This window comes from Carcharodon carcharias, chromosome 20, assembly GCF_017639515.1.
Source record: "Carcharodon carcharias isolate sCarCar2 chromosome 20, sCarCar2.pri, whole genome shotgun sequence".
In the NCBI taxonomy this organism is placed as follows: Eukaryota; Metazoa; Chordata; class Chondrichthyes; order Lamniformes; family Lamnidae; genus Carcharodon; species Carcharodon carcharias.
Window position 1 is genome coordinate 31,303,769 of NC_054486.1, and position 26,925 is coordinate 31,330,693.

A 26,925-nucleotide genomic window follows, 5' to 3' on the forward strand; every position below is an offset into this window, starting at 1 on the left:
AGTGGCCAGTGTCACATTTAGCAGAAAGGGAAACCATTGAAAGTGATAAAAACAAAATACTACAATGCTGGAAATCTGAAATAAAAACAGAAAATGCTGAAAAAACTCAGCAGGTCTGGCAGCACCTTTGGAGAGAGAATCAGAGTTATCATTTCGAGTCCGTATGACTCTTCTTCAGAGCTCTTGTTATTTTTATAATGCTCTCTATGAAGCACCTTGGAACCTTTTATTAAGTTAAAGGTTCTATATAAGCACAAGTTGTTGTTGAATCATAGAAGTCTTGATTTATTCATTTAAGCTTTTTTTGCAACACTGAAAGCATTGTGTTAAGCCTTTTTGCAAATAAATGTTAAAATGCTTTTTCGTTTTGTCTAGGTATGAAAATCAGTTAGTAACCAATCTGTTGATGCTTCAGAGTTTTTTCATATAACTTATTAGAGATCAAACAGTTTTTTTGACAATCAATGTGACAAAAAATTTTAATATGGTGTGAAAATCACCGCATCAAGTGCTCATGCTCAAACTTTGCGATGCTTATAACAACCACATTTTAGCAACACATAAACTCTGAAAACAAACTGTTTTGTGTCATCTGCAAATTTGGAAATTGTGCCTCATACCTCCAAATTATTAGTCCATATTAAAAACAGTGGTCCTAGTACCAAACCCTGTGGAATGCCACTGTATATTTTCCTCCAGTCTGAAAAACAGCCATTCACCACAACTCTCTACTTTCTGCCCCTTATACAATTCCACGCCCATACTTTATCTTATGGGTTTCAATTTTGCAAACAAGCCTAATATGTGGTACTTATCAAATGCCTTTTACAAGTCCATATATACAACAGCAGCTGCATTGTCCTTATCTACCCTCTCCAAAATTTCAGCAAAAAAAACACAATTTGTCCTTAAAAAATCCATGCTCTTTTTCCATTTTTAGCCCTCGTTTGTCCAAGTGAGTGTTGATTTTATTTCTCACATTATTGCTTCTAAAAGCTTCCCCATCACTGGTGTTAAACTGATTGGCCGTAATTGCCAGGTTCATTTTTCTCTTTTTTTGAACAAGGGTGTAATATTTGCAATCCTCCAGTCCTTGGAACCACCCCAGTACCTTAGGAGAATCGGAATATTGGGCAGCATTTTCCGATCAGCGAGTGGGAGTGGGGGCAGGGCCTGCTCGCTGACATGTAAAATGACGCGGGTGACGTTGGGCGTGTGTCCCGATGTCACCCCACGTCATTTAGATTTTCAGTTCAGCGGGCGCGCATCCGAGTTGGTTGCGCGCCCACTGTCCTGTCAATGGTCTATTAAGGCCATTAAAAATGAAATTAAAATGATTAATGGGCCTGCCTGTCCAAACTTAAAGTTGGCGGGCAGGCGAAGAGCCCAGGAGGCCTCCTGAAAAAGTATGAAACCTCATCCACAGGCGGAATGAGGTTCCATGAGTAATTTAAAATGTTCGGAAAATTTTTACATAAAAGTAATGGGCATGTCACATGAGGGGACATGTCAGGAAAATTTTTTCTTACCTTTAATAAATTTTTAAAAGTTCAACCGATCTCCCTGAGGCAGCACTTCGCCTCGGAGATCTATGTGCTCTTCCACGCGCATGCGCGAAAGAGCGCAAAATACCTGCTCAAGGACTCCTCCCCCACCCACACAAGGAGCTCACAGCGCTTCCGGGCAGATGTCACACTGGGCGGGCCTTAAATGGGGGTGCCAATCGGGAACCCGCCCACTTGCACCCACTCCTGCACAATCCCCCCCCAATGAGGGGGAAAAATGCTCCCCATTGTGGCCAACACCTCTGCAATTTCAATCTTCACCTCCCTCCTTCCCTGAGCATTCTAGGATGTAGCCAGCGGTAGCGAGTGACTTCTCCACTTAAAGTACTGCCAGTCTTTCCAGTACCTCCTCTTCACCCATTTTTATTTCATCTAATAGCCCCTCAACCTGCTCATTTGCTATGGCTTTGTTAAAGTTCTCTTTCTTGATAAGCGATGGTAACATACCAGACTCCAGTTATGAGTCTATCTATAAAAGCTGAAAACTCTTGCATAAGTGTGCATTTCCTCTTGAGAAGAAGATGAAAGACAGATAAAGAAGTACCCTGAAGTTAATACATTGAAACAAGCTCTTCAGCCAACCAATCCATGTCAGCACTTAACTACATGTGAGCAACCAGTTCCAATCACGTCCTAACACCAAATCCCTTCAACTTAATATTTTTTATCCACCTATCCAATCTAATTTTGAATGTGGACAGTTTCTGCCTCAACCACTAACCTTGGAAGTGAATTCCCATAACTCTCTCTGTGTGAAGAGATTGTCCTGCTCTCTGTCCCAAATCTCTTACATTTAATTTTGTATTTTATGTTCCCTCGTTCTCAACCCCTCTACTTCAACCAATACTAATTCTATTTGTCCTAAACTTGCATAATTCAAAATGCCTGTGTTATATCACCCATAAACTTCATTGTTGTAACAAAAAAAAAATTCTTGTCTACCTTCACATTTGTTTGGGCTCACATTTCACATTGGGTTTTAGTGTTTTATATTTTCCGTACTCTGAGGAAAGAGTTACGTCTGAATATTATCTCTTTATCTTTGAGACTATTTAACTATCTGGTTACTGTTTGGTAGTTTATAACCTAAACCATGGTATGACAGAGGTTTATTCTATTACAAAGTCAAAGAAATCATGTGGGGTCACATAATACATATTTTAAGCCAAATAAGGCGACAAGTATCTCTTGTCTTAAACAGAAAGCCCGGTTGCTGTATTTAGTTTAAGTAATACATTGCACGTCTCTATATGATTTGACCATATACTGAGGAGGTAAAGGCACACTTCAGTTTGTAGTGAGTGAATGCCCATGGGAGTGGCCTTTGGCAATGAACACAGCAAAAATATCTGAGGAGTCCAAAAATTAACAGCGGTGACAGCAAAAGGTTAGGCTTGTAATATCACTTGCATAACAAAGGGCTTTTCAAATTTTTAATTATAATGTTATTAAGCAGTAACGGTACTTAGAAATATCTCTCAGATAAATGTGGGCAGAGTGTTACAATTAACTGAATTGGTCACAGAGGAAAGAACCAATACGCACACAAGTTAAAAATGCTGAAACTGAAACAGAGGAAAAGGAGTGCTGCTGTGCACTTGATCTGGTCCAGAAAGAACTTCTGATGACATGTTTGGTAGATGAGAGTATAACTTATCCAGCACACAGCACTTCAAGGACTAATTTTATCAAACTAATTTTATCAAATCTAATACCAAATTTTGTATAAATACTATATCTGATAAAAACAATAAGAATGATCATTCCTGGGTAGTGCACAGCATGCAAAAGTGACCTGGGTTTACTCAGTCTCTGAGTTATTAGTCAGTTGAGTTCCTCGTCAGATTTTACAGCTCAGATTGGGAATCTTATTGGCAAACATGAGTGCAAAGCCACTTGCAACAATAAAAGGTCAACAGTTAGTGAATACATCATGTTAGCTGCAAAAAATAGATACAACAGGGGATTGATATCAGGGAATGGCCCTACAGAATATGGTCCACATGATACTAGAGAACAGTGTCACAAAAGTATTAGGTGGGTAACAGCTACTCTTTAGCACGTCAGGTTTAATCTGTACACAAATGCATCGTAAAAGTAGCTTTGACAAATATAACCCTTTCCACTCGGCTTTGCTTGCTGCACCAGCTGTCTCACCTTTGGGTGAGGAGCTCATTAAGGATAACATCAGGCACTTCATATCTTGGCTTCATTGGCTTTAACTCATTCACTTTTATCCTGATCACATGATCCTCAAGAGCAAAGAGCTCCACAAAGAGTGAAACCTGCAAAAAAGAATCGAGTAATATGTTTATAATTTTTATCAACCACCAAGCTCTATCACTCCAATTCAAAATTAATTCTTAAGAGATTGCAATGAAGATTATTATTGAAGATAAGGAAGATTACATTATATAGGATATAATGTACAGAGAGTTAAAATCTGCCATGAACTCCAGTTTCTTATTCTTACATCTTTGCCTGCTACTTTCTACAACTGTGATATTGAAGAGGTAATTTTCAATCTGGGTGGCATGTGGCAGACTGGATTTCTCATCCATTATTCACAACCTGCCTAATTTTCATCTCATTGATTATAGTGGGATAAAAATTGGACAAGCAATCTGCATTACCACCCATGCAGAGAGGTTGAAAATTATCCTGAGTGCATAATGTTGCTGACATAAGGAACCAATCAAATCTCAACCTTAGTGTAACTGATAACATTTGACATCAATCATATCCAGAACAAAAAAGATCACTTTTAGTCAATACGATTCTTCCCCCTTATTCAAAAAATTCAAAGCTTTGTGCACTTGATCCATTTCACCAGCCTCTACCATCTCCCAGGGCATTACCCTACTGTAATTCTTTGCTCCACTCTTCTCCTTCAAGGTTCACTTCAAGTCCTCCAGCTATGGCTCCACTTGCTCTCACTTACCTAAATCAATGGATGGAAAATTGTGAGCAACTACTCAAGATTTTCTGATATGCAATGGTGTTAGCTGTGGATCCCTGCAAACAGCACATATTTGGAAATTTACCCCTTTCAAATCCATATAAAAAGGCAAATGTAATGAGCACTTTGAAAGCCTTGGACAAATCAGGTACAATCAGCATGGATTTATAAAGGGCAGTTTGTGCTTGATTAATTCATTTTTTGGAAGAAATTGCCATGTATAAGGAAAATGCAATGGAAGTCGTTTATATGGATTTTCAGAAGTGTTTGATAAGTTGCCATGTAAGGCACAGAGAGGAAAGATTGAGGGTATAGGATGTTGGTAAGGTGTGTCCAAGATACTTGAGCTCATTTCAATAAATGATTAGGATATAGTAACAAAAGAAAAATATTGAAGTTTGCTGAGTATATCAAGTTAAGAGGGTGTGGCGAATTGCAGGATGTAGACAAATTAGCAATGGGCAGATAGATGGAAAATGCAATTTACAACCCTCTCCGGGATATCTACTCTCCTACTTCTGGTCTCTTGCACATCCCTGATTTTAATCACTCCACTATTGGCAGCCATGCCTATAGCTACTGAGGCCCCAAATTCTGAAATTCCCTCCCTAATCTTCTCCACCTTTGTTTCCTCCTCAAAATCAATGTATTTGACCAATCCATTGGTCACCTGTTCAAACATCTAATGTGACTCAAATTTTATCTGATAACGTTCCTACATAACTTGGGTTTTTTTTTATTATGTTAAAAGGGCTATATAAATGCAAGTTTTGTTGTTACTGGAAATAGGATCTCTCACCAATGAGGGCAGGGCATGGCAAGGCACAAGGCCTAACAGCACAGACTTGTACACACAAAGTGTAGGGGTATCATATTATGCAGCTCTAGCTTGGGAGTTATTAAGGGGTCTCAATTTGGGATATGGTGCGATTGGTTCCTGGATATGGACCTCTGCCTGTTTATTTCTCTCTTAACTTATAAATTCAGTGGAAATGGAAAATCAGGAGTGGTGTGCAATAGAGAGCCCATCTGATATCGCCCTTTTTACATTGTCAGCAAAAGTTAAAATGATCCCCTCTATGTCTCTCGCTTTGTATCTTTTGAGCAGAACCTGCTAGAAAATTTCCCCAAAAGTTGTCCATTGACACCACTATGGAAATCAAGAGTGTCCTGTGCCAACCAATGAGATGCCACATGACAGCTAATGAAATGCACCTAAGTCAAACAATGAGGCGCACTGTGCCAGCCAATGAGTTAGAGTAGGATTTACAGCAAACAAAGGCTATTTCTACAGTCTATTTAAAAAGGTCCTCAATAAACTACAGCAAACAGAACTCATGGAGCAACTTCTCCTGATAAAAGCACAGTGATTGCTCAAAAGGAATGCAGTGAGTGGAAGATAGTTACTTAATACAAGTTATGTCATTTACCGAGATAAAAACAAAAAAACTGCGGATGCTGGAAATCCAAAACAAAAACAGAATTACCTGGAAAAACTCAGCAGGTCTGGCAGCATCGGCGGAGAAGAAAATAGTTGACATTTCGAGTCCTCATGACCCTTCGACCGAACAGATTCCAGTTCGGTTGAAGGGTCATGAGGACTCGAAATGTCAACTATTTTCTTCTCCGCCGATGCTGCCAGACCTGCTGAGTTTTTCCAGGTAATTCTGTTTTTGTTATGTCATTTACAGCTGTGCAGGCTCCAAGTCTGCTTGATGGGAGAATTACTCAATGATCTCCATTCTGACTGGGAATTGTAGTGTCACTATTCCCACCAGTACCAAAGCTTGGGAAATGAGGTACATAGCATGTGTTCAGACTGCAGAATCCAACCTCAGCTCAGAGAGGCACAGCTCTGGGCACAAATATCATTTCCAACCCAGGCTTTTGGGAAAGGTTGAGGCCTTCAAGTAAAAACTTTAATGGTGGAATTAAAAGACAATTCACTTGATCAATCATTAGTGTCATGTTGAAATACTGATTGAATAAAATACTTAAACCATTATTTTGGACATTAGAAATTCCAGTTACTGCAAGACAAAATAAGATGGAAATATCTTTTTACACTCTTCAGCATGTGAAATATCCTGTTTATAGCACAGCAATCTGGATAATATTCCATAAAGCCTGGGACCAACCTGGTGAAGCTACAGGACAGGATTACATGCAGGCAGCAAAAACAGCATGCAATTGAGAGAGCAAAGTGATCCCAAACCAACCGATCTGATCAAAACTCCGCAGTCCTACCATATTCAGTCATGAATGGTGGTGGGCAATTGAACATCTAACTGCAGCAGAATGCTCCATAAATATTCCCCATCCTGAATGATGGAACAGTCCAGAATATCAGTGCAAAAGACAAGGCTGAACGATTTGCAACCATATTATCTAAACGAATGTGCTAATTAAGAATGGATGGCAGGGCACTCAAGGTACAGTCCTGTGGGGTGGGGTGGAAAGACTAGCAGGGCATACAAGATTTAAAAATAATGGAAATAGGTGGGAAAAGAAAAATCTATATAAATTATTGGAAAAAACAAAAGGAAGGGGGAAGAAACGGAAAGGGGGTGGGGATGGAGGAGGGAGTTCAAGGTCTAAAGTTGTTGAATTCAATATTCAGTCCGGAAGGCTGTAAAGTGCCTAGTTGGAAGATGAGGTGCTGTTCCTCCAGTTTGCGTTGGGCTTCACTGGAACAATGCAGCAAGCCAAGGACAGACATGTGGGCAAGAGAGCAGGGTGGAGTGTTAAAATGGCAAGCGACAGGGAGGTTAGGATCATTCTTGCGGACAGACCGCAGGTGTTCTGCAAAATGTTCGCCCAGTTTACAATGTAGAGGAGACTGCATTGGGTGCAACGAATGCAGTAGACTAAGTTGGGGGAAATGCAAGTGAAATGCTGCTTTACTTGAAAGGAGTGTTTGGGCCCTTGGACGGTGAGGAGAGAGGAAGTGAAGGGGCAGGTGTTGCAACTTTTGCGTGGGCATGGGGAGGTGCCATAGGTAGGGTTTGAGGAGTAGGGGGTGATGGAGGAGTGGACCAGGGTGTCCCGGAGGGAACAATCCCTACGGAATGCTGCTGGGGGGGTGAAGGGAAGATGTGTTTGGTGGTGGCATCATGCTGGAGTTGGCGGAAATGGCGGAGGATGATCCTTTGAATGCAGAGGCTGGTGGGGTGATAAGTGAGGACAAGGGGGACCCTATCATGTTTCTGGGAGGGAGGAGAAGGCGTGAGGGCAGATGCGCGGGAGATGGGCTGGACACGGTTAAGGGCCCTGTCAACGACCATGGGTGGAAACCCTTGGTTAAGGAAGAAGGAGGACATGTCGGAGGAACTGTTTTTGAAAGTAGCATCATCAGAACAGATGTGACGGAGGCGAAGGAACTGAGAGAATGGGATGGAGTCCTTACAGGAAGCGGGATGTGAGGAGCTGTAGTCAAGGTAGCTGTGGGAGTTGGTAGGCTTGTAATGGATATTGGTGGACAGTCTATCACCAGATATTGAGACAGAGAGGTCAAGGAAGGGAAGGGAAGTGTCAGAGATGGACCATGTGAAAATGATGAAGGGGTGGAGATTGGAAGCAAAATTAATAAATTTTTCCAAGTCCCGACGAGAGCATGAAGCAGCACTGAAGTAATCATCGATGTACCGGAGAAAGAGTTGTGAGAGGGGACCGGAGTAGGACTGGAACAAGGAATGTTCCACATACCCCATAAAGAGACAGGCATAGCTGGGGCCCATGCGGGTATCCATAGCCACACCTTTTATTTGGAGGAATTGAGAGGAGTTAAAGGAGAAATTGTTCAGTGTGAGAACATGGCCTTGCTGTATTATTTACATGCAAAGTGAAGCAAAGCAAAGCACTAGGGTAGTGCTTTGCAAACTATTTTCTAATGTGACCTCTTTTCAACGGCAATTAGGAAAGGGCAACAAATGCTGGACTTGACAGCAATGCCCGCAGCCCATGAAATATATAAAAAGAGATCCTGAAAATTAACATGACCCCAAATGCTAGCAAAAAGCAAACTGCAATAAAGCAGCATAAATAACATTCAGTTTATAATTAAAGTTTGCACATTATAGGTCTACATATAAAACAATCATAAGATCATAAAAAATAGTAGCAGAAGTATTGAGCCCAGCTATTTGATAAAATCATGGCTGATCTGATTTTGGCCTTAACTCCACTTTCCTGTCTGCCCTCCATATCCTTTAACTCCCTTGTTGACCAAAAAACTAACTAACTTAGCCTTGCATAGATTCAATAACCAAGCCTCTGCTGCTACCTGTGGAAGAGAATTCCAAAGACTAACGGCTCTTAGAGAGAAGAAATTCCTCCTCATCTCCATCTTAAACAGGAGACCCCTTGTTTTTAAACTGCACCTCTTATTCCTAGATTCCCCCTGACAGGTAATACCCTCCCAGCATCTCCCCTGACAAGCCCCTCAGAACTTTACATTTTACAATAAGATCGCCTCTCCTTATTTTAAACTTCAATGAGTATAGGCTCACCTGCTCAACCATTTCTCATGAGACAACCCCTTCACCCCATGGCCTAGTGAACCTTCTCTGAACTACTTCCAATGCAAGTCTTTCCATAAATAAACTGTACACAGTTGGCCAGATGCATTCTCACCAATGCCCTGTACAGTTGACTTAGCAAGACTTCCCTACTTTTATATTCCATGCCCCTTGCAATAAAGGCCAACATTCCATATGCCTTCCAATTACTTGCTGCACTTGTTTCTAACTTCTTGAGATTCATGTACAAGGAAATCTAGATTTCTCTGCAGTGCTGCATTGTGCAGTTTCTCTCCACTTGAATTATATTCTGCTTCTCTATTCTTTGTGCCAAAGTGGAAAAATCTCTCATTTTCACATTATACTCTATCTGCCAATTTTTTGCCCACTCACTTAATCTATCTACGTTCCTTTGCAGATTCTTTGCATCTTCACAACTTGCTTTCCTACCAACCTTTGTATCATCAGCAAACTTGGCTACAGTTCTGTGGAAGGGTCATGAGGACTCGACTATTTTCTTCTCCGCCGATGCTGCCAGAACTGCTGAGTTTTTCCAGGTAATTCTGTTTTTGTTTTGGATTTCCAACATCCGCAGTTTTTTGTTTTTATTTATATATATATATATTGGCTACAATATAGTTGGTCCCTTCATCTAAGTCATTAATATAAATCATACATAGTTGATGTACCAGCACTGATCCCTGCAACACTCCACCAGTTACTGTTTGTCAGCCTGAAAATGATCCATTTATCTCAACTTTCTGCTACCTGCTAGCTAGCCAATCCTCTATCCATGCTAATGTGTCACCCTCAGCACTATGAATTCCTCTCTTGTGTAGTAACGTTTTATGTGGCACCTTCTCAAATACCTTTTGAAAATCCAAATACACGACATCTACTGGTTCCCCTTTATCCACTCTGCTTGTTACATCCTCAAAGACTCTATTGTGTGTCAAACATGATTTCCCTTTCACAAAACCATGTTACTCTGCCTGATTGTATAATCATTTTCTAAACATCCTGCTCCTTAATAATGTTTAATCCTTAATAATGGATTGTAGCATTTTCCCAATGATAAATGTTAGACTAATTGGCCTATAGTTTCGTGCTGTATCCCTCCTTTCTTGAGTGATGTTGCATTTGTAGGTTTCCAGAATCTAAGGAATTTTGCACGATTACAACCAATGCATCCGCTATCTACGCAACCACTTCCTTTAAAACCCTAGGATGTAGACCATCGGGCCCAGGGACTTGTCAGCCATTCTTCCCATTAATTTTCCTAGTATATTTTCCCTAGTGGTCGTAATTATTTTAAGTTCCTCCCTCCTTTTTGCCTCTTGTTTTTCTACTATTCCTGGAATGCTTTTTGTGTCTTCTACTGTGAAGTCAGATACAAAATACTTGTTCACAGACTGTGCCACTTCCTTGTTTCCCATTATTAATTCTGAGGTAAGGTCTAAAATAGCCTGTTCTCTGGTTGGTTCCAAAACATAGTGTTCTAAGAAACTGTCCCGCATGCACTCTATAAACTCATCCTGCAAGCTACTTCTACCAATTGTTTCATCCAATCTATATGAAGATTAAAATCTACGATGATTATTGCAGTACGTTTCTTACAAGCCTCAATTATTTCTTGATTTATACTCTGCCCTACAACATAGCTACTGTCAGTGAGCCTATAAACCACATTAGTAACTTCTTTGCTTTGCTATTTCTTATCTCTGATACTTCATTTTGACCCTCTGAAACAAGATCATTTCTCACTACTGTATTGATTTCAACCTTTATTAACAGAACCATCCCATTTACTTTTCTTTTCTTCCTGTCCTTCCAAAATGTCAAATACCCTTTGAACTTCTGATTATCCCTTTTTTACCATCTTTCCTTACTCTAACCTTATTTGTTGGTACAGCTCTGTATGCTCTGTCCCGTCCTGTAATACTCTGCTTATCATTATCCACTTTACTACCCTACACAGTTGCCTTGTCCTTTCTCGTTAACTTTCCAAATCTCCCCTCATGTGAATCCTCCCCACCCCCAACTATTTAGTTTAAAGCCCTCTCAACAGCCCTAGTGATATGATTCACTAGTACACTGGTCCCAGCGCAGTTCTAGTGAATACCGCCCCAATGGAACAGCTCCATCTTTCCCCTGCTTGTGCATGTGCCCCATGAATCGAAACGCATTTCTCCCACACCACTCTTTTGAGCCACGCATTCAACTCACTAATCTTATTTACCCTATGCCAATATGCTCATAGCCCTGGTCGTAATTGAGAGATTATTATCTTTATGGTTCTGCTTTTTAATTTAATAATACATCATATAAATCTGAAAATCTGTGTTTTTAAAGTTCACTGAAAAATGTTATTATTTTATAAGCTCATATAGATTTCAGCCAAGCTCTTCATATTCTCTGGTGACAGAAGACTCAGTGAAGCCCCTCCTCCTAAGCCCCCTCCCTTACACATACTTACTTGCTCAGCAAACCCTCCATGAAACACCATCGCCCCCTCTCACTCAGCAGTCTCTGTCCCCAACCCCCTCCCTCCCACTCACTCGGCAGGCTGTATTCCCAACACATCTCTGCTGCTTGCCAAACCCCACTGAGACTTGGACTCTGCTGCTCCACCCCGCACCCCCCCTGCCAGCCTGCCAAACCCCGCTGGAACTCGGGCTCCGTTTCTTCCACTCCAAATGGCAGAAAGTTCTCATCCCTGGTGCTCAGTACCATTTCCAACATCTCAGGTTATGAAGCAGTCCATGTCCATTTGCAGCAAGACCTAGACAGCTTTCAGGCTTGGGCTGATAAGTGTCAAGTAATATTCATGCCACATAAGTGTGAGGCAATGACCATCTTCAAGAAGGAGAATCTAACCATCTGCCCTCATCACTCAACAGCTCCAAATGAGCCCAGGGGAGGTTTGGCCTCCAGATATGCAATATGCAGGCCCACTGTGATGTGGACCTGCATCAGTCTGACACCTATGAACCAAACTCCCAGCTATGGGCGAATAGCTCCACTGCCTTGCGAATGTTTTGGGGAAATGGATGGCTAAGGGAAGAAACCCTGACAAGAAGTCTGGAGCAGAACCCAAAATATGTCATGTCATCTTTCCAGCAACTCCTGAAACCAAGTGGGTGCCAAAAGTGCTTTTCGTTCCTTTGAACTCAACCAGGGAGGTCAAAAGGGGAACCCTGATGTTTCAGCAGTCCGGGATCTCCATAAATTTTGCCCAGGCTTGTGCCCTGGAGAGGACACTCCAGTTTCACTGCAGAGTGTGAAACACAACACGGGAGAAAGCAGTTACAAGTGGTGTGCCCAACTCAACTGACAGAGTCTCCAACAGTGGGAGGGAGCATCACCTCCCACTGATCAGCCATCACCCACCTCGAGTCAGAGTTTTAAGATGCTGACTCACCACAGTCCACCTGCTTTATTGGGTGCTTGGAGCATAGAGTCTCTGCTCAACAAGTGGATTGAAAGGATCGCACCAGACAAGCAAATGAAACACGTGAAAAGAAATAAGATGATTGGCAAGCTGGAACGTCAGGACAATGTGCATGGGACTTTCAGACAACTTGCAGCTGGTCAATAATGCACACAAGATAGCTATGTTCAACCTGAAGCTTGATGGGCTGAACATTAACATAGCATCACTACAAGAAACTAGGATCTCTGAGAGTGGATTACTGAAAGAAAAACATTATATGTTCTTCTGGCAGGAGAAGAATTCAGAGGAAATGTGAGAGCAAGGTATGGCTTCACTGTAAGAAACTCATGACTCCCGATGATAGAACCCACCACAAATGGTTCAGAACCTGTTCTCTCCATCCGCTTCTCAACTCAAACAGGGCCAGTTGACCTCATGAGTATCTATGCTCCAACTCTGTGCTCCACTTTGGAGGTGAAAGACGAGTTCTATGAGGAGCTTGACACCATTATCAGCAAAACCCCTAAATCAGAACGTCCTCACCCACTGGGGGATTTCTGTGCAAGTGTGGGTGCAGACCATGGTTTATGGCCCTCCTGCCTCAGAAATCATAGCCTAGAAAAGATACATGAGAACACACAGAGACTACTTGAGGTTTGATGCTACCATGAGCTTTCTGTAACTAGGACCTTTTTTCAGAACAAACCATGCCACAAGATGTCCTGAAGACATCCAAGATCAGGACATTGGCACCAGCTGGACCTGATCATCACCAGAGATGACTCTCAGAACAGCAATCGCAACATATGCTGCAATCACTGTGCTGACTGTGATACAGATCACTCCCTGGTGTGCATCAGGTTTAGGATGCAACCCTTGAAGCTTTTTCATTGAAAGCAGAAATGCCTTCCTCGTATCAACATCAGCCATACTGCCTACCCAGATAAAATCCAACAGTTCCTCAACTCAATTGAACAGGTTGTCTCTGGCATTCCCACACAGTGTGCAGAAATTAAATAGAACATTTTTTGAGACACCATCTGCAATATACCGCACTCTCAACATTTGGGAAGCAAGAGCTGAAAAAGGCTGACTGGTTGAGGCTAACATCACTGTGATGGATTCTGTCTTTGAAGCCAAGCAGTCTGCTCTCATTAATTACAAAAAAGATCCAACCAAGACGACTCTGCATGCACTAAGAGCTGCTCAAAATAAAGTCCAACAGACTGCTAGGTGATGAATAAATAACGAGTGGTTATAATTATGCCAGAATAACCTTCAACACAGGGAATATCAGGGATATGTATGGAGAGATAAAAAAGGCAACAAGTCCATCAGCAAAAAAAAATGGCTCCAATGAAAAGAATGACAGGGACGTCAACACCAACTGCAATAAACTGTTGGAGAGATGGGTGGAACACAATTTTGAGTCGTACTCTAGGGATAACACGGTCACTGGGGAAGTTCTAGACACCACAGAAAGCCTGACTGACATGGCAAAGCTGGATATCAAACCAACAATGGGGGAGCTCAGCAAAGCTATTGATTCGCTTGCCATGGGCAAAACTCCAGGTATTGATGTTTTACTACCTGAACACATCAAGCACTGAAACTGGCACTCCTGCAGCATCTGCACAAACTTCTGTCTCTGCTGGGGGGAGAAGATAGTGCGTGAATATGCATGATTTAAAGACTGTGACCCTGTACAAGAACAAACCATAGCGATTGCAACAACTATTGCAGCATTGCCCTGGAGTATCTTGGGAAAAATATTTGCCCATATTGCCCTTATCAGACTGCCAATCCTGGCTGAACACATCGACACCGAATCCCAGTGTAGTTTCAGAACTGGAAGATCTACAATTGACATGATCTTCTCAGTCCAGCAGCTGCAAGAGAAATGCTGTGAACAAAGGAAACCACTATCTCTTGTTTTCATTGATCTCACCAAGGTATTCGACAATGTGAGCAGAGAAGGTCTAAGCTGCACAATGTGGTCTCCTCTTTCCATGAGAACATGATGGGCAAGGTTAGCTTTGACAGGTTAACCCTGGAACTCTTTGAGATCCATAGTACAGTCAAAAAGGGTTGTGTTCTGGCACCAATGTTCTTTGGCGTATTCTTCACTGCTGCTGTCATATGCCTTCAGGTCATCGGCAGAGAGTCTCTACTAATACATTAGAACTGACGTAAAGCTATTCAATTTTACTCACCTGAGATCCAAGACAAAGGTCCATCAGGTCCTCATCAGAAAGTTTCTGTATGCTGATAAAACAGCACTAACATTCCATACCATGGAACACCTTCAGCGGCATATGGACAGACTCTCACACCTGTAAAGTCTTTGGTTTGACCGTCAGCATGAGGAAGACAAACGCTCTGGTCCAGGATGTTGCCATACTACCATCTATCATTATTGGGAATGTGACACTGGAGGTTGTTGATAGCTTCGCACACCCAGACTCCACAATCACCAACAATCTGTCACTTGATGCTGAAATGCATTGCAAAAGCTATAGCTGTTATGTCCAAGCTGAGGAAGAGAGTGTGGAACAACAGCAATCTACTTCTGAATACCAAACTCTGAGTCTACCAAGCTTGCATCCTCAGTGCACTCAGTGATGAGGCCTGAATAACACATGCTAGGCAGGAGAAAAGGCCGAACAATTTCCACCTTCGCTGTCTCAGATGTATCCTCAGCATCACTCAGCCTCGAGTACGCTAATTCCATCAGCATATGTCCATTACTAAGATAAGGATGTCTGTGATGGCTCTGCCACATTCATTGGATGGATGATGGCAGTGTACTCAAAGACCTTCTATACAGTGAATTGGCCACTGGTTCACGGCCTCCTAAGCGTCTATATCTCCAGTATCCCCAGCAACGTCCTGTATGTAACACATTCTTGCCATTGTGTCATTTTGAAACAAAATTTAGTAAGTTTGTTATTCTCTGTTTAAAATATCTTTATCGTTGGGACTAGTAAGATTGTATCATCACTGGGCTACTGGGACTATTGAGATATGAAAACAGAATCCTTGTCTCTTTGATGCTAACCTTATTCTCTTCATTAAGGAGCTGCAATGTGGCTCCACAGTCTGACAGTTCCAGTGTATCCAGCAAGGCATGATATGGAGAATTTCCTGGCAGCAACTTCTTCTGACGCCTGGAGGAATGGAAAAACAGCAGTTTTCAGATATAAGGGCTATGAATTTAACCAGAAATATTGGCCTTCCAAAGTGATAATCACAGATTCAACTCTTGCCAATAACATAGCCAAGATTCGAGTTGGGAGAAGTTTCCAACTTTTTATTCCTTTTCCCCTGAAGGCATTGACTATTGCAGGGGTTCCACATCTCCCTCAGGTTACCATTCTTCAAGGGCAAACTTAAACACGGAGGTCAGGATGCTATGTGAATTTGGGAACCAAGACAGATCAGCAAAATGCTGTCATCATTCCATACCCAGATTAGAGTTCATTAATGGGGCAGTGGTAGAAGATATATGCACTGCACAAAATCCAACCAATCTTAACTGTCAGAGTTGATTGGGTCTGCACATGCACAAAGAGGTTTACATCTCGTGTAGCATATCAGGGACGTGACTTGTGCGTGCTTGATGCGGGCACTAGGATCTCACAACAGGAATAATATCCTCTCAGCACTGACAATCTTCATCTGAAGGAGCAACCCGCCAAGAAAAAAAATCTTATTGGTCAAAATAGGTTCAAATGTCCTTAAAGGGCCTAAAATTATACTTTGAGGTCAACAGCAGCACTCTCCATTGAGTCAGAAAGTTGAGTTCAAGCCCTGCTCCAGAGACTTAAGCACATCATCTATAAAAATTATAGTAAGATGATGTCTTAATTATTTTTCCATACCTAAGACATATAGGAAGTTGGCTGATCTCATTATCAAAGCTGCATATTGTTCATTTACGTATTATAGGTAAAATATAGGTTCAGTGATGCCTCACCTCAATAGTGTTTTTCAGTTCAAATGTGGCGATACATGCAACCTTTTAGTATTGACATATGGAGTAGGGGTTTTTTGTTATGACCCCCAAATCCTGCAATTGTTAACTAAGACATTGGGCAGTAGAAGGTCAATAGAGGACATAAGGTCCACTTACAAGAGATTGATCGTATTGACCTACAGAATTTCTAATGTAAAAGCTTGACAGTTTTTCTAGTTCCATTGCTATCATGAACAACTTTTACCTTTATGAGCAGAAAAGTTTGATTGGGGTGGACAGGGAAAGCTGGGAATGCTAAGTGGGATTACTGTGCTGATGGCCTCCAACAAAGGAGATATACCTGTAGAACGCAATGTCCCCAGTGGTCTTGAACTTGTTGCTCTCAACTGCTTCTGCAAGTGCACTGTCAGGGGTGGAAAAAAAAGAGAATTTATTCTTGTTACTGATTCTATATTCAAAATACTTTTAACAATGGGGAGACCAAATGCATATTGGGTGATCACTTTGTGGAACACCTCTGCTCAATCCACAAGCATGACGCTGAGTTCCTGGTTATTTGCCATTTTAATCTATCATCTTGTTCTCACTCACATTTCTGTCCTTGGCCTACTGCAGTGTTCCAATGAAACCCAACACAAGCTTGAGGAACAGCACCTCATCTTCCAATTAGGCACTTTACGGCCTTCTAGAATCAACATTGAGTTCAACAATTTTAGACCATAAGCCCTGTCCTTCATTTTGATTCTGTTTTTTTTGCCATGCTCTGGTTGGAATCTGGTTTTTCATGTTTTTGCTCTGAGAGAGAGCTGTTCATTATTCTGGCATTTACACTCACTGTGGACAGATATTTTGTCTCTTTTCTACAACCATTGCCATTCCCTTTGCCTTTTGTTCCATGACATCTTTGACATTCAACCTCTCTCACCGTCTACCCAATTCCAGGCATTCCCTTTCTTTCTTCCTCCCTAATCCCCTGCCTTTCAATGGCATATAATCCAATACATTTGGAACCTCCAATTCTGAAGAAGAGTTAAATTCTACTTGAAACCTTAAATCTTTTGTCTCTCCACAAATGCTGCCAGACCTGAGTATTTCCAGCATTTTCTGTTTTTATTTCAGATTTTCAGCATCTGCAGCAGAAGAATTTAAACAACTTGCTCAAAGGGTACTAAACTTCCAGGAGGTACCTTTGATACAAACTCTCTCAATGGCTTCCCAATCAGTCCTGGGACAGTCTTACAGAACTAATAACAGCTCAATTAATTAAATGGATTTTGGCCTGATTCCTAATCTGGACCTCCCCAAATCCAAGTATGCTACAAACTATAACTTCTTTACTCTACTTGAAGTTGATATTAATTTTGAATGCCCTTGATGCAGTGTAGGGGGCATTACGGCAGAACTTGTTCCTGTATATGCTATTTGATTTAGTTCTTATCTATACAGTCATAGACTGGGAGTCTCCTACAATGACTTCTCTTCCCACACCATTACCTCGAGTCCCCAAAGGATCTATCCTTGTCTCAGTCCAAGATAAATCCAGAACCTAGAGGCCAGTCAGTCAAATGGCAGTAATGGAGAAACTTTTAGACATAATAATCTGGGACAAAATTAATTGGCAATTGGACATCGGTTAATAAATGAAAGCCAGTATAGATTTGTTAAAGCAAATCACACTTGACTAACTTAATTGTGTTCTTTGATGAAGTAAGAAAAGAGTTGATGAAAGTAGTGGGGTTGATATTGTATATATGGACTTCAACAGGAGTTTCATTAAGTGCCTAAAGTACCACATGATAGTCTTATCAAAATTGAAGCCCAATGGATTAAATGGTTAGTGGCTGTGCCAATACAAAATTGGCTAAGGTATAGAAAGTAGTGGTAAACAGTTGTTCATTAGACTGTAAAGAAGTGTGCAGTGGTGTCAGCCCAGGAACCAATATTAGGATCATTGCTAGTTTTGATGTCTATTAATAACATGGACTTGGGTACACAATGCAAAGTTTGCAGATGACAAAAAACTGAGAAATATAAGAAACAATGAGGAGGATAGTAAGAGTTGAGGAAGAAGTAGACTAGTGAAATGGGCAAATGAAATAAATGAAGTGTGAAGTAGTTCATATAGGTAGGAAGAATGATTGAAGGTAATATAACTAGATGGTACAATTTTAAAGGGGATCCAGGGGTATACATATACAAATATTTCAATGTAGCAGGACAAGTTGAGAAGAGAGTTTAATAAAAAAAGAGCACATGGGATCCTTAGCTTTATAAATAGGAGCATAGGAGTACAAAAGCAAAATCTTTATAAAACACTAGTCAAGCCCGGGGTGGAGTATGTGGCCAGTTCTGGAATACACATTTTAGGAAGGCAAGCAAGGCCTTAGGAAGGGTGCAAAGATTTACTAGAATGAAGAATTACTAGACACAGCAAAGGCTATGAGCCCTGACAACATCCCAGCAGTAGTTCTGAAGACTTGTGCTGCTGAATGAGTTGCGCCACTAGCCAAGCTGCTCCAGGACATCTACAACACTGGCATCTACCCAACAATATGGAAAATTAAAAAACAAAAATAAAAATACCTGGAAAAACTCAGCAGGTCTGGCAGCATCTGCGGAGGGGAACACAGTTAACGTTTCAAGTCCGTATGACTCTTCAACAGAATTAAGTAAAAGAAAAGAGGTGAAATATAAGCTGGTTTAAGGGGGGTGGAGGGGGGGGGGTGGGACAAGTAGAGCTGGATAGAGGGCTAGTGATAGGTGGAAATAGCCAAAAGATGTCATATACAATAGGACAAAGAGGTGTTGAAGGTGGTGATATTATCTAAGGAATGTGCTAATTAAGAGTAGAAAGCAGGACAAGCAAGGTACACTTAGCCCTAGAGGGGGTGGGGTTGGGTGAAGGGAAGGGATTGAAATAGGCTAAAAGGTAGAGATAAAACAATGGATGGAAATACATTTAAAAATAATGGAAATAGGTAGGAAAAGAAAAATCTACATAAATCATTGGAAAAAAAAGGGGGGGTATCAGAAATGGGGTGGGGATGGAGGAGAGACTTCATGATCTAAAATTGTTGAACTCAATATTCAGTCCGGAAGGCTGTAAAGTGCCTAGTCGGAAGATGAGGTGCTGTTCCTCCAGTTTGCGTTGAGCTTCACTGGAACAATGCAGCAGGCCAAGGACGGGCATGTGGGCATGAGAACAGGGTAGAGTGTTGAAATGGTAAGTGACAGACAGTGGACCGACAGTGTTCTATATGGAAAATTGCCCAGGTATGTCATGTTCACAAAAAGTAGGACAAATCCAATCCAACCAATTATTGCCCAATCAGTCTACTCTTGATCATCCTCCTGATCTTTGGTCACCCGGTGCGGAGGGTGGCAGGCAGGGTGGAGGACTTCTTTGTTAGCCTGCTCGTGGGCCTGGCCAAGGTGGCCAGTGATGGAAAGTGTTGTTAACTCATTCTGAAGCCAGATGGTGAAGTGGTAAACCTAGGTGCCAGTATTTTACTTCATACTAGATTTACTTACAGAATGCAACATTACATGTCTGCCTCCTCCTAACCAACACCCAGTGTCCCAGAAGTCTCTCTTTATACTTTTTTGAGTACCACTAAAAATAAACAATATACACATTAACTAATGAACTCATTGATAGCCTTGGGGCTTTAAGGCCTTAAAGGGGCAATGTAACAAAAAGACAAAACTTTTAAAGGAAACTTAACAATTCAAATTAAAATGTTGTTTTGGGGCTAGATGATACACTCCAGCCCCTGAGGTGCCCACTAGTTGTGGAAGGTCCTCAAGCATACCAGTAGACACCAGTAGACATGGAACATTGCTGTGGAAGAGGGGCAGTCAGTCAGGCCGGACAACCCCTCTCTACAGCCCACTGCCTGGAACAATTAATGGTCACCTCAGCCAGGCCCACAAGCAGGCTAACAAAGAAGTCCTTCACCCTGCCTGCCGCCTTTTGCACTGGGTGACCAAAGATCAGGAGGGTGGGGCCAAAGTGCAATCAAAATTTGAGGAGCAGCCCCCTCAAATAACTAAAAAGGGGCTGCAACCTCACACAATCTTTATACACATGGAACACAGACTCCTCAAGGCTGCAGAAATTACAGGCGGTCTGGAGTGTGTGAACCATCCTAACCTTTGATTGCATGGGACTGCTGAGTGCAAAACCCTCCATGCCAAATCCCTAATGGAAAAGAGGAGGACTCCCACATAGAAAGCCCTTCACTGGGGGCCCCGTCATCTCTTGTCAGCAGGACAAAATGCCACCAGCAAGTGCGGATGGTTGACGAGGATGAAGAAGTAAAGGGTGTGCAGCAGCAGCCTGTCCAGGAAACACCTCTGTGCAGAACGAAAAGACATGGAGAGAATTTCTGCCAGATGGCTCAAACTGTGGGGCCTAGGTTCCCGAGGGGGGGTTTCGGGACCTGGGGCCAATGTGAAACGCCATCCGAATGGGGGTCAATCCAGGCGGGAATCCACTGCATGCTTGAGCTGTCTCGACACCTCAAGTTCAGTCAAGGCCAAGCACCACAGTTTTAAGGCTGTGATTGGTTTTGGCCACAAGCTGGACATCAATAGATGTGAGACGCGCAAGTTTTTGTGGCATCATCCAGCCCACTCTTCTGCCATTCAGCACATCTCCAATTCAGGTCACCCCAGCAGCCCGAGCCCTCTCTTCCACCAGCCACATGAACCCATACTAGTTCCTGAGCAGCGGATGATAGTTGCTACACCTGATGGGAGAGAACTCTGGTGCGAGGCAACCATGTTCCACACTTTGATCAGTTCCTGGTAAAAGACAGGCAACTCCCAGGTGTACAAACATTTTTTTTATCCATTCACAGGGTGTGGGCACCACTGGCTAGGCCAGCATTTATTGCCCATTGCTCATTCCTAATAGCCCTTGGAGTCACATGTCGGCCAGACCAGACAAGGACAGCAGATTTCCTTCCCTAAAGGACACCAGTGAACTGGGTTTTTACAACTGGGTGAAATGGGTTTTTACAAGTGACAATGGTTTCACAGTCATCATTACATTTTTGATTCCAGGTTTTTATTGAATTCAAATTCCACCATCTGTCATGGCAGGATTTGAACTTGGGTCCCTAGGGCATTACCCTGGCTCTCTGGATTACTAGTCCAGCAACAATACCACTACACCATCGTCTTCCCATTCCCTATATGAAGTCCCTCTTTATATGTGCTCAAGGTACTTAATCAATCAATGCCCTTCACCTGTATATTCTTAACCTTAGTAATACAAATAACAGTTCATTAACAGATTCTCATCTTTTATTTAAATCAAAACTTTATAACACAAATAATATATCAAAATAAATCAGAGAAAAAGAAAAAATGTTTTTTATATTCTGTATACCCGATCAGAATACAAGATGTCCCTCTTCTAGGACCTCCCAACAGCCTTTTTGTGCAAGCATTCCTTGCGTCAACCCATTTTAACCTGGAGATTTGTTTTCTTTCTCGCATCTCTTTACACTAGCCAGGTCAATTATTAATCTTGTTTCAGTCAAATTTTTTGTCGAAAGTATGTTGTTCCACAGGGAACAATTACCTATTAACAGTCAATGGGAAAATTATTCTCAGAACACCCAGCCTTGTATCGAATTGCCCCTAAAATATTTGATAAGTAAAATCCCATATCTACTGCTTCTACTGGAGCCAGCATATCTGCAGCTGAAGTACTTTTAACCACACTTTTTATTTTCTTAGCTTCCCAGACTAAGGGACAATATTTTGCACTTTCACTCACTAAGAGCCTTGTAGAACCAGCTGTATTTGAATACCCATCTGGAAGATTGGCATGAGAAGTGTCACCAAAAATAACTAATTTCATGTCCTTCCCAAGGCTGGAAACTAGAGCGCAAAGTTCGCTGCATTTAATTTTTTAAGTGTTTCATTTGCCCTTAAAACATCTTCAATTGTAGCTTGTTTCATCATAGTACTTAGGTCCATTTATCAAAACTGGCATTTGATGTTGTCTGAGTGCATAGCCAATTCAACTGTCCAATTAAGCTTCTTAACTGCTTTTTCTTCTTTAGATGTAAAATCATCTGTGACTGCTTTCTGTGGCACGATTTATTGGGAAAGGAATCACACTTTCTTGATAAGATTGTTGATTCAAAGTTCCTCCCAGATATATTCTGTTTAATGTCTAAGCCTATATATTTAAAGACCCCCAAAGCCTGACTTCCAAACTTAAATTCCCCTTTAATCTTATTTATAACAAATCGTTAGATTCAACTAAGTCTCCCCACCGAAAAACATTGACATGCATCATGAAGATGCCTGAGAGATTCCTTTTGTGGTACCGGTAGAACACTGCTGAATCTGCTTTCAGTTGAGTATAGCTTGCTTTCAGCTAGACAAATCTAACTGAAAAATGCCATACCCTTGATGCAGTGCATGTGGTGTAGGTACACCCATAGTCCTGATAGAGTGAGTTCCAGGATTTTGATCCAGTAACAGTGAAGGGAGGGCGATATATTTCCAAGTCAGGATGGTGAGTAGCTTGGAGGGGAACTTCCAGGTGGTGGTGTGCTTCCAGGTCTGCTGCCCTTGTCTTTCTGGATGGTGGTGATTGTGTGTTTGGAAGGTGCTGTTTAGACACTTGGTGAGTACCTGCAGTGCATCTTGTAGATGGTACACACTGCTGCCATTGTGCGTCGTTGATTGAGGGAGTGAATGTTTGTGGATGGGGTGCCAATCAAGCAGGCTGCTTTGTCCTGGATGGTGTCAAGCTTCTGGAGTGTTGGTGGAGCTGCACTCATCCAGGCAAGTGGAGAGTACTCCATTACACTCCTGACTTGTGCCTTGTAAATGGTGGGCAGGCTTTAGGGAGTCAGGAGGTGATTTACTTGCCTCAGAATTCCTAGCCTCTAAACTGCTCATGTAACCACAATACTTATGTGGCTAGTCCAGTTCAGTTTCTTGAATGCTGATAGCAGGGAATTCAGTGTTGGTAATGCCATTGAATATCAAGGGGCGATGGTTAGGTTCTCTCTTGTTGGAGATGGCCATTGCCTGGCACTAAAGGGATCAAAAGATATGGGGAGAAAATGGGAGCAGGCTATTGAATTGGATGATCAGCCATGATCATGATGAATGGTGGAGCAGGCTCGAAGGGCCGAATGCCCTACTCCTGCTCCTACTTTCTATGTATGTTTCTATGAGGAAAAGAGTTCCAAAGACTCACAACTCTCTGAGAGAAAAAAATTCTCTTCAGCTCTGTAGTAAATGAGCAACCCCTTATTTCAAAACAGTGACCTCTAGTTCTAGGTTCTCCCACAAGGGGAAACATCCTTTCTACATCCACCCTGTCAAGACCCCTCAGGATCTTATTTACGTTTCAATCAAGTTGCTTCTTACTCTTCTAAACCCCAGCAGATACAAGCCTAACCTGTCCAACTTTTCTTCATAAAACAACCCAACCATTCCAGGTGTTAGTCCGGTAAACCTTCTCTGAACCGTTTCCAATGCATTTGCATCCTTCCTTAAATAAAGAGACCAATACTGTACACAGTACTGCAGATATGGTCTCACCAATGCCCTGGCATAACTGAAGCATAACCTCCCTACATTTATATTCAATTCCCCTCACAATAAACGATAACATCCTAGTAGCTTTCCTAATTACTTGCTGTACCCGCATACTAACTTTTTGCGATTCATACCTACCCACCCAGATCCTTCTGCATCTCAGAGCTCTGAAATCAATCGCCATTTAGATAATATGCTTCTTCTTTTAGTCTTCCTTCCAAAATGAACAATTTCACATTTTCCCACAATGTACTCCATTTGCCAAATCTTTACCCACTCGCTTAACCTATCTATATCCCTTTGCAGCCTCAAGTCCTCTTCATAACTTATTTTCCTAACTATCTTTGTGTCACCAGCAAATTTAGCAACTATACCTTCAGTTCCTTCATCCAAGTCATTTATATAAATTGTAAAACGTTGAGGCCCCAGCACTGATCCCTGTGGCACATCACTCGTTACATCTTGCCAACCAGAAAACGACCCATTTATACCTACTCTCTGTTTCTTGTTGGCTAGCCAATCTTCTGTCCATGCCAATATGTTACCCCCCCAACACCTTACACCTTATTTCTTGAGTAACTATTCAGGCAAGAACCATGGAAATGTCTAAAGCCCCCGACTCTAGCTCAGAGTCAGAAGCATTCGCTGAGAGTCCAAGGGAGCAGGGGAATTGCCCATTTAAAGTTTAAACTTCCCACACAATTCTCACATAAGTCCACGTGTCAGGTCCTCCACAGGGTCCTGATGCACATCTTCACTTATATGTCCAGTCTTCAATGATCCAGAGACAGAAAGGTTTGGCTCATAGGCATGCTGGTGAAACAATGCAGAGGCAGCTTTACTTTCGTGAAGTATGTTATATCTGACCTGGTACCCTGTACAAAAAGTCACAGAATCACAGAATTGTTATGGCGTAGAAGGAGGCCATTCAGCCCATCGTCTCTGCACCAGCTCTCTAACTGAGCATTATGACTTAGTGCCATTCTCCTGCCTTTTCCACATGCCCTTGCACGTTGTTTCAATTCAAATTATCATCTAATGCCCACTTGAATGCCTCGAGTGAACCTGCCTCCACCACACTTCCAGGTAGTGCACTCCAGGCTCAAACCACTCACTGTGTGAAAAAGTATTTTCTCACATCCATTTGCAAATCACTTTAAATCTGTGCCCTCCTATTCTTGATCCTTTTACAAGCAGGAACAGTTTCTCCCTATCTACTCTATTTGGCCCCTCACGATTTTGAACACGTCCATCAAATCTCTTCTTAGCCTTCTCCTCCCCAAGGAAAACAATCTCAACCTCTCCAATCTATCTTCATAACTGAAGTTTCTCATCCCTGGAACCATTCTTTTAAATATTTTCTGCACTCTCTCCAATCAGTTCACATCATTCCTTTAGTGTGGCGCCCAGAACTGTACACAATACTGCATCTGAGGTCTAACTAGTGCCTTATATAATCTCAGCATAACCTCCTTGCTCTTGTACTCTATGCCCCTATTAATAAAGCCTAGGATGCTGTATACTTTATTAACTGCTCTTTCAACCTGTCCTGCCACTTTCAATGATCTTTGTACATTTACGCCCTCTGCTCCTGCACCCCCTTAAGAATTCTACCCTTTATTTTATATTGTCTCTCCATGTTCTTCCTACTTAAATGCATCGCCTCACGTTTCTCCGCATTGAACTTCATCTGCCACCTATCTGCCCACCGCACCAACTTGTCTATGTCCTTTTGAAGTTCTGCACTATCCTCCTCACAGTTTACAATGCTTCCAAGTTTTGTATCATGCGCAAACTTTGAAATTGTCCCCTGCACACCAAGATCTAGATCATTAATATTTGTCAGGAAAAGCAATGGTCCCAATAGCGACTCCTGGGGAACTCCACTACAAACCTTCCTCCAGCCCAAAAAATATCCATTGGCCATTATCCTCAATTTTCCATTACTCAGCCAATTTTGTATCCATGTTGCTATTGTCCCTTTTATTTCATGAGCTATAACTTTTCTCAAAAATCTGTTGTGTGACATTGTATCAATTGCCTTTTGAAAATGCATGTACACCATACCAACAGCATCACTGTCTTCAACCCTCTCTGTTAACTCTTCAAAAAAGTCCAGCAAGTTAGTTAAACACAATTTCCCCTTTAGAAATCCATGTTGGCTCTTCCTAATCAGCTCACATTTTTCCATGTGACTACTAATTCTATCCTGAATAATTGTTTCTAGAAGCTTCCCCACCACTGAAGGTCAACTGACTGGTCTGTAATTGCTGGGCTTATCCTTATAACCTTTGTTGAACAAGGGCATAATGTTTGCGATTCTCCAGTCCTCTGGCACTTCCCGTGAGCCTAAGGAAAACTGAAAGATTATGGCCAATACCCCTGCAATTTCCACTCTTACTTCCTTCAATATCCTTGGATACATCTCTTCTGGTCCCGGTGCCTTGTCAATTTTAAGTACCGACAGTTTATCCAACATTTTCTCCTTATCAATTTTGAATCCTCCAGTGACAGAGTTTCCTCCTCTGTCACTGTGGCCTTGTTAAGACCTGATTCCTTGGTAAAGGCAGATGCAAAGTATTCAAATAGCACCTCAGCCATGCCCCCTGTCTCCATGTGTAAAGACCCTTTTTGGTCCCGAATCAGTCCTACACCTTTTACTGCCTTCTTACCATTTATGTACTGATAGAAACTTTGGGATTCCCCTTTATGTTGGCTGCCAGTCTTTTCTCATAATCCCTCTTTGCTTCTCTTATTTGCTTTTTCACCTCCCCTTTCAACCTTCTGTATTCCGCTTGCTTCTCAATTGTATTTTCTACCTGATACTGTCAAAAACATGCTCTTTCTTCTTTATCTTAATTTCTATTTCCTTTTTCACCCAGGGAACTCTGGGTGATTCC

The 26,925-nt window shown here is 41.9% G+C and overlaps 1 protein-coding gene across 4 annotated transcripts in view; it reads right to left on the reverse strand.

Annotated features, from left to right (window-relative positions):
• LOC121292831 (neutral alpha-glucosidase C-like) overlaps positions 1-26,925 on the reverse strand; it is a 172,260-nt gene that overhangs the window by 110,320 nt on the left and 35,015 nt on the right. For all 4 annotated transcript variants that reach the window (XM_041215287.1, XM_041215285.1, XM_041215284.1 and 1 more), the window contains exons 3-5: positions 16,791-16,853; positions 15,533-15,641; positions 3,723-3,850 (exon numbers count right to left, since the gene is read on the reverse strand). In XM_041215287.1, the coding sequence (XP_041071221.1) occupies positions 3,723-3,850; positions 15,533-15,641; positions 16,791-16,853 (300 nt within the window). The remainder of the gene's footprint in view (positions 1-3,722; positions 3,851-15,532; positions 15,642-16,790; positions 16,854-26,925) is intronic.